At 37.9% G+C, this 14,677-nt stretch overlaps 1 protein-coding gene across 1 annotated transcript; it reads right to left on the reverse strand.

Moving 5' to 3' along the window:
* Positions 1-3,748: 3,748 nt before the first annotated feature.
* Positions 3,749-9,121, reverse strand: LOC145782238 (uncharacterized). Its single transcript, XM_082594020.1, has 3 exons — positions 8,773-9,121; positions 7,357-7,536; positions 3,749-4,010 (listed from the first exon to the last, which is right to left on the reverse strand). The coding sequence occupies exons 1-3, from the start codon at positions 9,075-9,077 to the stop codon at positions 3,782-3,784; spliced, it is 714 nt and encodes a 237-aa protein (XP_082450146.1). The 5' UTR covers positions 9,078-9,121; the 3' UTR covers positions 3,749-3,781.
* Positions 9,122-14,677: the final 5,556 nt, after the last annotated feature.

Raw genomic sequence — 14,677 nt, forward strand, 5'->3', positions numbered from 1 at the left:
CCAGAGTCGGACTGGAGTAAAAGTCTGAAACTCGTGGACTAAAAACAAGAGCCAGATTAGAGCCGGAGTCTAATTATTTGCTAATTGATACTTTTAGCAAGCAAATATTTACGCTGCACTTGATGCAGTTGTGATATTTGTGTAGGCTACTTCTACGATATTTTACTTTCAAGCAGTGTAATTTTTTCAATTAAAAATGTGCTTTTTCTTTTAATTTTTCGGAGTCGGAGCAGAGTTTAGAGTGAATATCTCCGAAATAGTAGGAGTAGAGTTTGAAATCACATACTTTGGAGTCGGAGTGGGGTAGGAGTCCAGAAAACCTGATTCCGTAGGCCTACACCTCTGCCTTATTGCACTCTAAATTTGCCTTGTGTAAAACGTATAAGCCCACTCGTCTTGTTACCGTCGGCTACAAGAACGAAAAAGCACTTGTAGCCTTGTGTAAACAATTTCTTATTGCAATAGGCTATTTTCGTGAAAACTGTCAATTATACGAAAAGCTTGGATACAATAGGCCTAACTCAATTCAATTTTTTTTGCCCTAGTTGTTTGTCCTTTTCATTTATGGAGTGAAGAGTTTCGAAGAAAATAATTAGGCAACTGTTCAACAAGCACAATCCTGAGAGAAAAAAAGTCAATGTAAAAGTTCAGGAAGGTTTACGGTAGCCTACCGTAATTATTGTAGTCTATTATTATAGCCTATTGAACCTTTTTTGTTCTGAACACGTTAGTGACGAAATATGACATAATATGATTCAGTTCAGTTTGTTTTTATTTCTGACCATCACAACGAAAAATAATAGCTCAAACACAGCAGAGTTCTAGAACAAGATTGAAGCGACAAGGTTAGGATATTATAACGTGATGATAGACTATCCGAAACTATGATTAGTGTAGCGGACGTCGAGTAGTTCGAAACAAAGACGGTGAGGGTAGCGAACGTCGATAGTCCTAAGAAGCACACAAATACCTACTGTAGCTGGCGTTTCAAATTCTTAATCATCATGACACACTTGACTTATAGCGAAACTACAGGGACTAATAAAGGCCTCCAGGTTTTCACGACATCAATAAGGCATAAGGGAACACAATAATGCCGCAAAGAAAAAGTCGCAGGAGCTACAGACACCACCGCAAGGCAAACGGGGCGAGCTGTTTGACTTTTGATGAAGATGTCTTAGCAAAACATTAATGCAGAAAAAAGGCATACAAGACGCAGTAGGCTATAACTGCAGACAGTGGCACACCGTTTCGGCCTTCCGGCTTCCTCATTCAGTGCAGTAGGTACAGTGGTACACTGGTACACTGCGGGTATGGCCACGGAGATAAGCTATATATCTCAGTGTGACGTTTTCGCATTTGTTGAACATAAGCTCCAAAAATGGTACTACCGCCAACCTTGCCAAAGTGATACCTAAAATAAAACGGTAAACACGGTGAGCAGAAAGGCGGGGTCCTTCGCACGGCGCAAGAGCTAATAGTTCCTCTGTTCCAAGGGAGCAGCTGGTCGGCTCCTATAGTCGGGTAAGGCAGAGGTCTCGTGCATCGGACATCCGGCCATCAAGGAGGATATTCTACAATATACAGGCGTAGTCCTAAGGTTACAATTGAAGGGAACGAAATGTAATCCTAAACACAAAGCCTAAGTTCGGGCCAGAATAAACACGGACTATGATATTAAAGATGCAATAAATGAAATGCTGAATCGAACACTATGACAATCGTAAATTGAAGGATGTAATATCGACTAGAAAACGTTATATAGGCTAGGCTATGCTAAATCAACTAGAGTAGCCTACGCCTATGTAGCCAATGGACCAGATGAAATACTAAAAAGAAGGGATGTAAGACACATGTCGATTACTAAAGGGAACAAGGCAGCAGGTTAATGAGCGACAAGGCCAATAGGGCAGAAAGCGGTGGACTATAGAATGCAAATATCATGTCGGCTTACATCAGTACAAAATGCCAAAAGCCCGCAATTAACGCCCATAGTAGAAAGATATCTAACGACCACAACGGTCCGGCACAGAGGCCACAGGCAAAAAGTAATCAGACATGGTAATCTACAATACAGATAACTATATGTAGGCTACTTAATCTAAGTCAAATGAAAGAGACAGTTGAAATTTAGTATAGCCTAGTCCAGAGGTTCTCAACCTTTTGAGATTCAAGGACCACTTTAAAAAATTGTGTCTTAGTCACGGACCACTACTTTCCTCCCCTTCCTCCTCGCCTTGTAACGAACAAATGTCACTTATTGCTTGCTAAGTCATAAACAGTAGTTGGTATTAGAAAGATTGCTACATTTAGTGCGAACCTTGAGCTTGCACATTTGAGCACAGCATATCCAAACGAGGTGTAGTAGGCTACTTGAAAGACTCAACCGGAGTTCATCTTCGACTTCAAGTCGAGAACAATACTTTGTTTTTATTGTAACCAGAGCAGAAAATCCACATTCACAAAGATAAAATGTCACAAAAGGTAAAATTATTTTCAAAACTTTCTAAGACAGTTGTGGATACTCATGTGAAGCTTGTATCCAAAATTTTATCAAGCTCACTCCCAGATGGATGCAACATATTCAAAGTAGTGTCACTGGTCAGTTCACGGACTGGAAACCCATGAAAAACTCCGAACGTTCAAATCACCAAAGTAGAAGTTAAATTGGTCCTGCAGTGACTGAGTATGGTCAGGAATAAAATTAATCAACAGTTGTTTATTGATTTCAATATTTTCTGGTTTCTCAGTGAATTCGTACAATTGATCAAACATGTCAAAGTTGTCCTGCAATAATCTTGTCTTCCAAAGATAAAGTTTTTGCGTAAAAGCAGACGCTTTATCGCTGAGGGTAATTAAATTTGTCTGCTTTCCTTGCAGCGATGAATTAAGTTTATTCAGTTGTTTAGAAATGTTAATCCAAGAGCAATACAATCGAATATGATTCAAGGAAGAAATCACGTCAAGGTCACCAATTTATGTAGGGAACGTCGAGTATCCTAGTCCATCCAGCTCCTATCTTATTACAGCAACATTCTGAGCACATCCGTGGTGAGGATGACCCGAGAATGATATCTGGATGTTTACACGTGTGAGTTTATTGCAGAAAATAAATCTAACAGAACGTGGTGAACCGAATCAAATCATGACTCGTAACGTAAATTAAACTGACACCACAACTGATCTGGTACCATAACTGCAAACAAAGCGTGGTGAACTGACTGCAAGATGCAACGACTCAATGACTGAAAAAAAGATCATAAGATTGAAAGTCAGTTCAGTTGTTTTTTTAGACGCTAGACGCGTTAGTTTAGCCTCAGTCTTTAAGAGAAGACCCAATGTGGTTGAAATGTTTCAAGCGACGCACTTAACCACGACAATAAGACACAAGGGAACACAATATTATTTAAAAAAAAAGCCGCAGGAGCTACAATTAGTTTATTGAATACACACGTGCCCAATGCCGCCCGTTAAGTTAATGAAATGTTATTAAGCAAACAAAGCGAGCAATAAAGTTTGCAAAAGTAAAGAAAATAGGCGTATAGTTTTCTCCATTTGGGAGCCCCGTTTGCCTACCAAGTGCCCTCCTGGATCTTCTGTTGGCCACAAACGAATAGCCTACCTACTTTTTACAGCAGGTTAAAATTTGTATAGGCTATTCTGCATTTTAAATTAGGCTACATTCGATTAATTTATTTGTCAAAGTTTTTTGCATTGCAAACTAATTAGCAAATTTAAGAATTTCAAGTATTGATAAAAAGATTTTATTGGTCGTCAAAAATCATCGTCCATAGCGTTTGGAAATGTGATTTCCAACGATATTGGTCAACGACATGTCATCCATTACTCCTTCCCAATGTAATATTGCAGTATCCTTTATTGTTGTTGCAAGCAGCAACGCTACACTTTCGGCAGTTACTTGTGGCCAAGAAAGCCACTTCATTTTTCGAAAATGATTGAAATATCCCCCTTCATAACTTGGCTCTTCAGTAATGTAATGAAACAACGTTCTGGAAAGAAAACAAACACTCCATTATAATATTGCATAGGTTACTCCATTATAAACTTGAGAAATAGTATCACGCCAAGCAACCGGCCATCAACCGTGTCACACAAAAGATGATTGACAATTGCAACAAAAATCAAACCAAGTCAGATTCTTGATCAGTAAAAGCTTTCTTAATCCCACTTTTCAATGCAATAGCTAGGCCTACACAGTTTGTTCCTTTGTAGACCAAAGATTAACCCAGCCAGCCATGATAATTGGGGCCCTTCTGGGTACCAAAGATGCAAAACACAGGTCTCCAACTGGGCTGCTCGATTGGGTCTCAGTTATATTTGTCCGCGGGCTTAAGTTCCCACCCATTTTGAGAATGTTTGAATAAAATGCTTCCTAGTGGTGTTGAACTGATTTCTTTGGAATCTAAATCCCAGACGCATAGCCTACGATGCGCCACTAAACCTTTTGCCAAAATACTTCGAGTTTAGAGGTAATGAAAGCAGCTTTTCTTCGTAGTTGAAGAAAGGTGAAAGAAGAAAACGTGTAAAAATATCTGTATTGCAATTACAACAAATAATGCGTTAATTTAAATTAGCCTCCTAATATTCAGAACTAATGTTGGAATTGGGAAATTTAACTCAGACTAAATTTTGTAAAATGCTGTTGTGCAAATGGGCTGCCCAGACTGAACCCACATGAGATCTTTTACTTATCCTTGTAAAAATTATTGGCTGTATAAAAGCAACACGGACAAAGTTGTTTTTATACAACCAATGAAAACATTTTTGTTTTGTAAAAACAGTTTTTTAATATTGGGCAACCCACTTACCATCCATGTTTGGATGATTTTACAACTGGGGTGCCCAAATTTAACCCACAATAATGCTTACATTTTTTGCTTTCTTTTCTAAGCTAAAAGAAAATAATAGGAAGTTGAAATTAAAATACGGGGCTCGGTTTGGGCAATTAATTAAACAAACAACATAAACTGGACTTGTGTTAATCCATTTGTGACCCACAAATAACCCACATGTTATGCCCGCAGTGCCCACTTGAATTTTTACTGAGCCCCAGTCGGGCTTGCTGGCTGGGAATTGATAAATAAATGTAGGCTAATCCTAAATGTCTATCTGGTATTTTGATGTTTTAAAAGTTACGGTGATTCCTTTAGTGGAAAGTTAATAAATGTAGGGGAGATGTGGGACCTATTCAACAAATTTTGATTTATTTGCCTGGAAGCTCTATTTTTCATCCGAATTTCCTGAAACTTGTTCCGAGCACAAATAACATTAACGTTTACGCTCTGTGGAAAGATTAAAAAATTTTAATAACTTCTAACACATTTTTTTTTCTAATTAAAATTTTTTCTGAATTGTTGAATAGGTCCCACCCCCAGGGAACCAATTCAACATTAATCCGACCAAAACATCTGATTATTATTTTTCATTTTTAATAAAGAAAATGCAAAAAGAAAAGTATTTTTACACGCACATGAATATGTTATAACCTCAGGGGCGTCGCCAGCGTGGTGGGCGCCCCCCATGTCGAAAATTTTTCAATAAAGAAAAAGGTCCGCTCCCATTTGAATTGAAGTTTGGCCCATCCGATCCTGATAAGCTTGCGACGCCACTGGGAAGCCATGTGACAAGTTAATGTCTATGGCACCAACGGTTTTTGCAGGTTAAACCACACAATCGGTCTCTTCAGATGAGAACTTGAAAATTCAACACTCTGTTTACTATTGAATTGGCCCCTGAGTCGAGTGTTGAATAGGTCCCACAACCAGCCATTTTTACATTTTACTTAAAAACGTTCTACTTGTGATAGTGTCAGATATGAAACTATGCAACTGCCTACACTAACTGCCAAGAAATATTAACGAACATCAAAGCTTGGTCAGTGTGCTGTCTAAAACGATTAATCAAAGATTAAAGGGCGGGGAAACCCAAATTAACTTTGCGAGTTTTTTGTTTCAGCATGATGTCATTGTGTACAACATGCGTTTTAGCAATAAAAAAATCCAAATTTTGTTGCCCTCGTCTCGCTAAGGCCGCTTTTGTTTGATACCCGTTTGCGAGGTCTCGTTGCGCATCAAGCTGTGATGCTGTTCGCTGTGACGTTACAAGGTACATATAGTTGTGGCCAAAAGTTTAAGACCAGACTTGATTTATGACCATTTTTGCATTACTTTAAAATACTGCATCAGATATAAGATGATGCATAAAGATGATGCAACTGAAACAATATATGATGCAGTATTTTGAAGTAATGCAAAAATGGTCATAAATCAAGTCTGGTCTTAAACTTTTGGCCACAACTGTATGTACCTTGTGACGTCACAGCGAACAGCATCACAGCTTGATGCGCGCGAGATTTCGCAAACGGGTATCAAACAAAAGCGGCCTTAGCGAGACGAGGGCAACAAAATTTGGATTTTTTTATTGCTAAAACGCATGTTGTACAAAATGACATCACGCTGAAACGAAAAACTCGCAAAAAGTTAATTTGGGTTTCCCCGCCCTTTAACTGCACCCTTCGAAAATTACTTTTTACGTTCAAAATCGAAAACTTCGCTTTTCTCTCTAACTGCGTGCCTGATCGTAAAGAAAACCCACAATGCATCATCTTTATTAAATTAAAACTTGGAAACATCAAAATCAAATGAATTTTTTGTAGGGGTCTAAATACGGCACTGTTGAATAAGTCACACTGTTGAATAGGTCCCACATCTCCCCTACTAACATTGAAACACCAATGGCTGCTGGGTGCTTTGTTTTGGCTAGGCCACAGCCCTACTTAGGCCTATTCCCGAGCAAAACAAAAACGTTTTTTAAAGTTTTTTAATCTTTAATGGTTTCATCCAAACTATAAAAAAATTCTACATATACAGTAGTTTCAGAATCATTGAAAAACAAATCACATCCATGTTGGCAATTATCAGAAATAACCATTGCCAAAGGCTACCAGTTTTCAAAATAGGCGCAGACCCACTTAATATTAATTGAAATAGCATACTGTTTAGCTTACTGAAATGATCCACATTCTTACAACATAGGTTACGTGCAAAAATTGAGTAACTTCATACAGACCAATAGTTTTTTTTTTTTCTGAAACCATTTCCAATAAAATTTTTGTAAAGTTAAAAAATTGTTTTGCGATTTCTGGATCAACACTAACTTGCCATTAGCACATTAATAGATTTGTTTCAAAACTATCGATTTTGTCAAAAAGAATATTTAGTTGCTCCAGAAATTAGTAAGCTAGAAATTAAACACTCAGACTAGTTCTCTCTAGATAGATTTATTTTCTATCATTTCACAAACAAAGTTATTTATAGATTAGGCTATACGACTTACGCGACTTCATCATCGACGTTTATCAAATAAGTCCAGAAAAAATTGACAATTGGATACACCATCAAATATATAAGCAATGTGGAGAAAAGATGCAAAAGAATTAATCGTCCATAATCGCGTGGAAAGTGGGAATAGAGTGTTCGTACTCTAGTATACGACGGACTTATACACCTTTTGCGTCTGAAACAAGCAAAATTGTGAAGTACCGGTAGCCTAAATTTAGCTTTTATTTTATTGTGGCCGAAATCTTTAGACATGCCTAACATCTGGCCATACGGTTTGGTTTAATGCAATGTTAAACAAGTCGTTAATAGGCTACTTCTGGAATCCTGGCTATAGCCTACCTTAGGAAATGACCCACTGTTCATCCAAGTCTTTTGGCAATTAAATCGTTTATTGTCCAAGAATCCAGGTGCATTTTAATTTATGCATGGGTTCTTATTGCAATAAATGTGTAGGCTAAAGCGCTGGTGTTGTGCCCCGATAGCTCAATTAGTTTGTTTGTTTGTTTGTTTGTTTGTTTGTTTGTTTGTTTGTTTGTTTGTTTGTTTATCTTTATCCTGCATTGCGGGAAAGCGGACTTGAGCGCTATGCATCGGTGTACGCCTTCCGACGTACACCTGACCCACGCTGCAGCCGACGGCAATGTCTGTTTCCGGTTGTCTACTCTACTTACGACTTAAATTTGGTACTACCCATTACTCGAAATCGATCACTGGGTAGAGGCAATTATCGTAAAGTTTCTTGCCCAGAGAAACAACAGCGTGACTTCGTGACTTCGTGAACTTCGTGAACTTCGCGTGACTTCGTGAACGAAGAAGCTTTAAGATCAAGCGGTACTGCCTCGACTCTGGGTGTGTGTGCTGTGCGCATGACAAATGCATTCTAAGGACTGCTCTCCATTTAGCGGCAGTTAATGAATAGAATAATTCCCTGGCAACAACACTTCAGCAATCGAAAACTTCACTCTGTCAATTTCGGCAACCTGGCCTGCGTCAGTGATTCAAAGCATCTACAAATATGCAAAACTACCAAGATTAAGCTCTCAAAGAAGCTTTCCCAGTCCGAGGATAAAGATTCAATCAATCAAACTGCCTTTTTCATTAAAATTCTCGCCTCTAAACGTAGGCTATACTGTTATTATACTCCAAGACATTTGAGTGAAACAGCTAGACTACATGGTAAACCATTACACATGGTCATATACCATAAATTACAAGGAGAAAGAGAAGCATGAGCTGTGAAGAAAAAAGTGTCGGTTTCTACAAGGTGAACCAATACACAATTAACCAAAAAGTAAAAGAAGCAGGAGCTGTAAAGAAAAAGTGTGCGTTTCGAATACGAAAAATTAAAATTTGTTTCTTAGTCATGTGTAATAATTTACGATGTTACATGGTGACGTCACACTGTTGCTACCTTTTGCAAGATATTCCAGTTGACGGATGAACCTTTCCACTTTTTCCTACTGACGCTTTACGATAACTATTTCTATTTTCCGCTCCATCCGATTCAGAATCTTCGTAAACATATTTTCCATGTGTTCTTCTTCTACTTCTGCTTCTACCTGCTCCAGATGGCATTGGAGTTTTACAGTTGTCTGTGGGATCGCTAAGATTTACTTCCTCAAGATCACTGTCCGTTGTGGTGGCATTAGTTGCTGTTGTGGGTGTTTCAACAGGTGTTACAGATGGATTTGCTAATTTACCATTTCTTCTTGCCATATTTAAAATAAGTAAATAAAAAATTAAGAAAAAAATTTGCTTAAACAAAATTAAAAAAGTTGTCAAAAAAATTAATCTTTTGAAAGGTTACCAGGATTTGTGACGTCATTATTAATATGTATGTAGCAACAATGCAAAACTAACATGCCGTAATGAGGGATACCGTAGGCTACGTGCTTATATCATAAAATAATGGACCTGATTGATTGATTGAATTTTTATCCTCGGACTGGGAAAGCTTCTAGCAGAGCTTAATCCTGGCAGTTTCGCATACTTAATGTAGAGGCTTTGAATCACTGACGCAGGGCAGGTCACCGAAATTGACACAGTGAAATTTCCGATTGTTGAAATCTTGTTGCCAAGGGATTATTCCATTTCCATCCATTAGATGCCGCTGAATGGAGAGCAGTCCTTTACGTGCGTTACGCAAGCGCACACCCCGAGAGTCGAACCAGCGCTGCTTGTTCGTCCTAGAAGTCACGCCCTAACCAACTGAGCTGTAGCACACTACAGAAGCCTAATTCAATTCAAAAATAGAAATCTCTTTTAGCATAGGAAGTTACAGCTGATAAAACATGATCAAATCTGTTGTAAAAGAAGAATGCCTATTTCCATAACGAGTATGTTGCAGGCCTCTAAGCTCCGGCGACCATGGCCGACGAGAAGTCATGAAATGGCCTCCGAAACTATCGCACCGGTATAGGCAATGTTTGGTCGTCCGCTTCCACAAGCCAACGATTCTCCGCTCTGTTGGTATTTTAAACTTTGTTCACATTGCTGAGAAAAGTTTTGCAAAAGAGCTGAGCGTCGAACCGTCGACCTATAAAACTGGAAGACTAGCTCTGCCCAACTTGGCAAGCAGTAGGCTATAGACTATTTAAATGCAACTGCAATTTTTTTAGGGGTCACTTGCTTGCGTTGTTTTTACTTGAGTGAACGCAAATACGAAGTTAATAAACAGATTTTTTAAAACACGATTTTCTTTATTTTGGGTACTGGAAGAAGCTCTGGTAGACCATGCTTGGTCGCAGGAAAAATAAAGAAGTTTAGAGACCTGTGCTGTTCATATATACGCATTTTCAAAACCAGTAAATCACTAAGGTTGCACTATTTTGATGAGTTTGCTTTGGCCTAACTGCAGCAGCCTACAATATTTAACTATTCAGGCAACTGCAAACAAACTAAGCAACTCGGTTCTTTTTGCCAAGCTCAAAGTGAAAATCCTTGAAATAAAAATCAATAGATAGGCTATATTTCGATTTTTGAGCTTAGTAATTTTAAACAAAATGTAGGTTTTAGAATTAGATCTAAAAGTGTAGTTGATAACCTCCTAATAACGCAAAAATAGTTGGCTGGCACCAGAAGTGGGCAGATGTAGCGCATTACGTTTTGGTAGCGACAGCAGCGCTACTCCCAATCGGTCTGACACAAAAGAGGCAGGCGTGAATGCGCTTTAACCGTCTTCGTACGGGCGTTGGTTTTTCCGCTCAACTATGCACCAATGGCCACTTCTTGTGAATGTGGTCGTGAGCAACAGACCATATCATCAACGCTTGCACCATCTTCAAGTCACCTAATGGAATGAAAGGTCTGCGCGTCTTGGATGATGAAATCAAAGACTGGCTGCTCTCGTCTATAGTAGGCCTATAGTCTTCCAATGTAGTCCGGAAACATCGTAAATCTGGGGTGGAAAAAGAATAGACCCTGGGCCCCAGAGGCTTCCACAACGAAGAAGAAGACGTTAAATCATTAATTAAAACGATTGTGTTATGAAGTTTACTTTTTGTTACTTAAAAACTTGATAGTTCTCTCTGCCTGTGTCACGATTCTTTCTATCTCTTACCAGGAAAAAGACTTGGAAAGGTTCAATGACGTAGTTTAATGGGTTATAACCGAAAAGCAGTCAATTAAATTCACGGATAGTTCTACTAGTGAAATGATATATGAACACGCTTGAAGGACTCCGACGAATGGTTCACCACTTCCAGCAATTAATCAAAGTAACAGTAACAGTAAACAGCAATAGATTCCAATACTTGCGACTATTGATCGAGTTTAACGCAATCCACTCACAGCTTCTCATACGATTCTAATTTCAATCACAAATTATATTTGCATCAACTTTGCTTTACTCGTATTTAATAACTTCAACTCTCGATCAACAATAATCTTTGCATCTACTACCAACTGCCACCACTACAACAATGATCTCTTACAATCAACTCATAATAATAATTAACTCCCATAATAATAATGATTACGCAAATTACATGGAAGGTTGTTCGGTCTAGTAACTTTAAATCGTAAACAAGCAGAAATTTCTAGATTGTCACGTGGGGTAACGGTTCTAGAAAATATATTACAAAATAATGATTTCGCAATCAGTGATCCATTGGTAAACAACCTTGTGACATCATGACAAACGATATTGGCAATTGTGAAAACAACAGAATGTTCCAGATTCGCATCTTACAGAATGATCTAGAATTACGTTACATAACAACGACTTCACCATCAAAGGTTACTACTGGTCATTGACCGATAGTAACATACCGCTCAAGAATTCCATAATTAAAACAGCGCGTTCGGTCAAGATACAAAGCAGCCCGTCGCGAGACCTCGCACATTGATAGTGACAGCCTGTAACAAATCAACGTCTCGCGATGAGTCGCGAACCATAATGAAACCGAAAAAAAGGTCAGCTACGTAGTAGTACGGTAAACAAAAAGTTTGTTTGTTTGCTGAGTTAGTGCTTTATTGCCAACAAAATTAACTTGGTGAGTAAAATCTTTTGTAGCAATATAAGAACCGTGAAACATTAAAGGAAAATGTCAGGGTTAAAAGTGGAATATACATCAGTTACGGTAGTTTTTATTTTATTTTTGTCGAATGTATGCATTTTAAACGTCGGAAAGTTCATAAATCGATTATGCGTTACTGGTTGTTTTTGATTATTAAGCTTAAATTAATCAATTTCAACATTTTGAAAGATATATTGACAATTCCAGCCTAACCAAACCAACAGGTCATACAACTATGCCTTACATTTTTTAAAACCGATAAATTTCTTACATTCATCATCATCATCATAATCCATCGTCGGTTAGTTCCCCACTAGTGGGGGTGGCCGATTGTTACATTAAGATAAGAAAAAAATCTGCCAATAAACTCTTTAAATATCCAGTGGTAAGGTAAACATACTGTAGTAATGGCAATACAGTATTGCCATATGTAATTCCTTCATTAACAAACCAAACCAACGAAGTGCCTGATCAAACTCCAAGTGCATGTAATTAGTTGATAGCATGTGGCGCAATGCAACTTAAACAGGAACAAATTTTAATAACAAAAGTGAAAGGAGTGATCGGTAAAAATATAACAGTGTGAGAAATCTTCACAGTAGATTTCTTGGAACAGCACCAGTGGCGCCGGCAGGGGGGGGCAGGCGGGGCAGCTGCCCCCCCAATGTTTTGGGCATCATCTTTTTAATTCTTTTTTTTTATTAAAACATATTAATATATTTTTTTTTTAATATTTGGATCCCAACCTCAAGTAATTCAACTCAAGTTGCAAGGTGGGGGGGGGGGGGTAAAAGCTCTCTCTTTAAAAAAAAGTATAGATAACCTTGATGACTAAATTGTACAGTAGATAAAAAGATTTTCTACAGAAGCAAAGATATAGACTTTTTAAAGTTTTAACTAACGTCACATTGATGTAGAAAAATAACAACCTGTTAAATTTTTGATATCTCACACTCCCATGACATCTTCCGCGCGCATTTTGGCATTGGTTGCTTGCAGTGATTCTTTCACTTAAACAAAACGTTTTGTTTCAGCAGTTTTGAGTTGTTCGATTCTTAAGTTGTAAAGGAGACTCAATTTCTCCAATATTTATCATTTATGTTTCTTCTTTAATCTCAGCAGAGTATAAAACTTGTAAAAGTTTTTCATCCATACGACGTCATGAATGAAATTATATCTCAAATCGGCGTAATGACGTGACATCATCTAAACATTTTACCGAAAAATAAATTAACAAATTCGATCGTCAAAAGTGGTTTGGTGGTGGTAAATATTACGTAATGAAAAAAATGTGATAAGGTTGGAAGACATGACGTCATGTATTTTCAATACAAATTGAAGTTTAAAATTTATTCTTTTGTTCATAGTCGTAATCCACCTTCAAAGCGGTACTACAAAGAACAATTTTCGATAAGGGGGGCATCAAGAATAAGTTGACATGACTTTTAACCCTTAGAAGGTTGGGCTCCTGGAGTCTTGCTCAGTTTGGGGGGGGACTGTCGATTCTTCTTATGCTTTAGGAGTGATAGGCCTATCTCTGTTATTTTGGCACGGTTTTAAAATTTGCGATTCACTTTGTAAAAGTATTCACGCTGAGCATATCCGAAAATTAAAACTATGTGGATTTTAGAACTGCTCATAGACGTTGAAATGTTGAGGTCACTTATGAGTGTAATTTGTAGCGTGAGTTTACACATTATTTTTTGGTAGAGTAGGCTAATGAATAACGTGCATTGTAATGTTGCGATTAATTTTTTTTACATTATTTTACATACAGCCAATGCCCTTCACGCTGTGAAACAGTTAGGATTAACGAGACATGGGCCAAATTAATTTCATCCAGCTGGTGGAAAAATGTTTCACAATAAAATATGAAATATTTCAGAGGATGTGCTGAGAAATGCCTTACATCTTTCAATTTATAACCTTTATTCGCTCAAAATTTCAGCTCAATAGAGGTGAATAAAAATTAGGAAAAGTCAAGAAATCTCGTAGGCACAGCCTCAGTGGTTTTAGAGATACAACTGTTGATACAAAAAAGTTGAATTGACAGCCCCCCCCCCCTCCAACCTTCAAAGGGTTTACATTGAGTCAACAGATCTATGCCTTAAAGTTTACGTCAGCTCCGGAGATCAGTAAAATATAAGGTTGTCATCTTCGGTGCAACAAGACCATTGATTGATTGGTTTAGTGAGGATTCGTAGTCCCATTGCTTTCATTTTGAGTGATCATACTGATTTTCAATTTATTCCTACAAGACGTTACGTAATGAAAAAATATATAACTAAGGTTGGAAGACATTACGTCATATCTTTTCAATTCAAAATGAAGTTTAAAATTTATTCTTTTGTTCATAGTCGTAATCTTCCTTCAAAGCGGTATTACAAAGAACAATTTTCGATAAGGGGGCATCAAGAATATGTCGACATGACTTGGTTTACGTCAGCTCCGGAGATCAGTAAAATATAAGGTTCTTATTATCGTGATTGTAAGCCGCGGGAAATTTTTTCTCTAAAAAACAGATTCCCGGGAAGGTAAACATTTTTTCCAGCCCTGGTAGAAAACAAGAGAAATTAAATAATATACCACTGTCTTGCACCAGTGGCGTAGCCAAGGAAAGGGGGATCGGGGGTTTCAACCTTTCAAATTGAATTTACGGATGTTAACACATTGTTACAAGAAAAGCTTTAGCCTATGATGTAATTTCTCGTCAAACTGTGCAAGGATGCAAGCCATCTGCAACTGCTGAGATCGCTTGTTCGATCTAGATTAACATCTAAACAGCTATTCGTTATACAA

This window comes from Aplidium turbinatum, chromosome 13, assembly GCF_918807975.1.
Source record: "Aplidium turbinatum chromosome 13, kaAplTurb1.1, whole genome shotgun sequence".
Classification (NCBI taxonomy): Eukaryota; Metazoa; Chordata; class Ascidiacea; order Aplousobranchia; family Polyclinidae; genus Aplidium; species Aplidium turbinatum.

Excerpts from the sequence above, each read along its gene's own strand:
- LOC145782238 (XM_082594020.1), bottom strand. The coding sequence starts at position 9,077 with ATGGCAAGAAGAAATGGTAAATTAGCAAATCCATCTGTAACACCTGTT. Across the intron at positions 7,537-8,772 it reads ACTGGAATATCTTGCAAAAG|ACGCAAAAGGTGTATAAGTC; the intron begins GTAGCAACAGTG and ends TGCTTGTTTCAG. Across the intron at positions 4,011-7,356 it reads AACGTCGATGATGAAGTCGC|AACGTTGTTTCATTACATTA; the intron begins GTAAGTCGTATA and ends TTTTCTTTCCAG.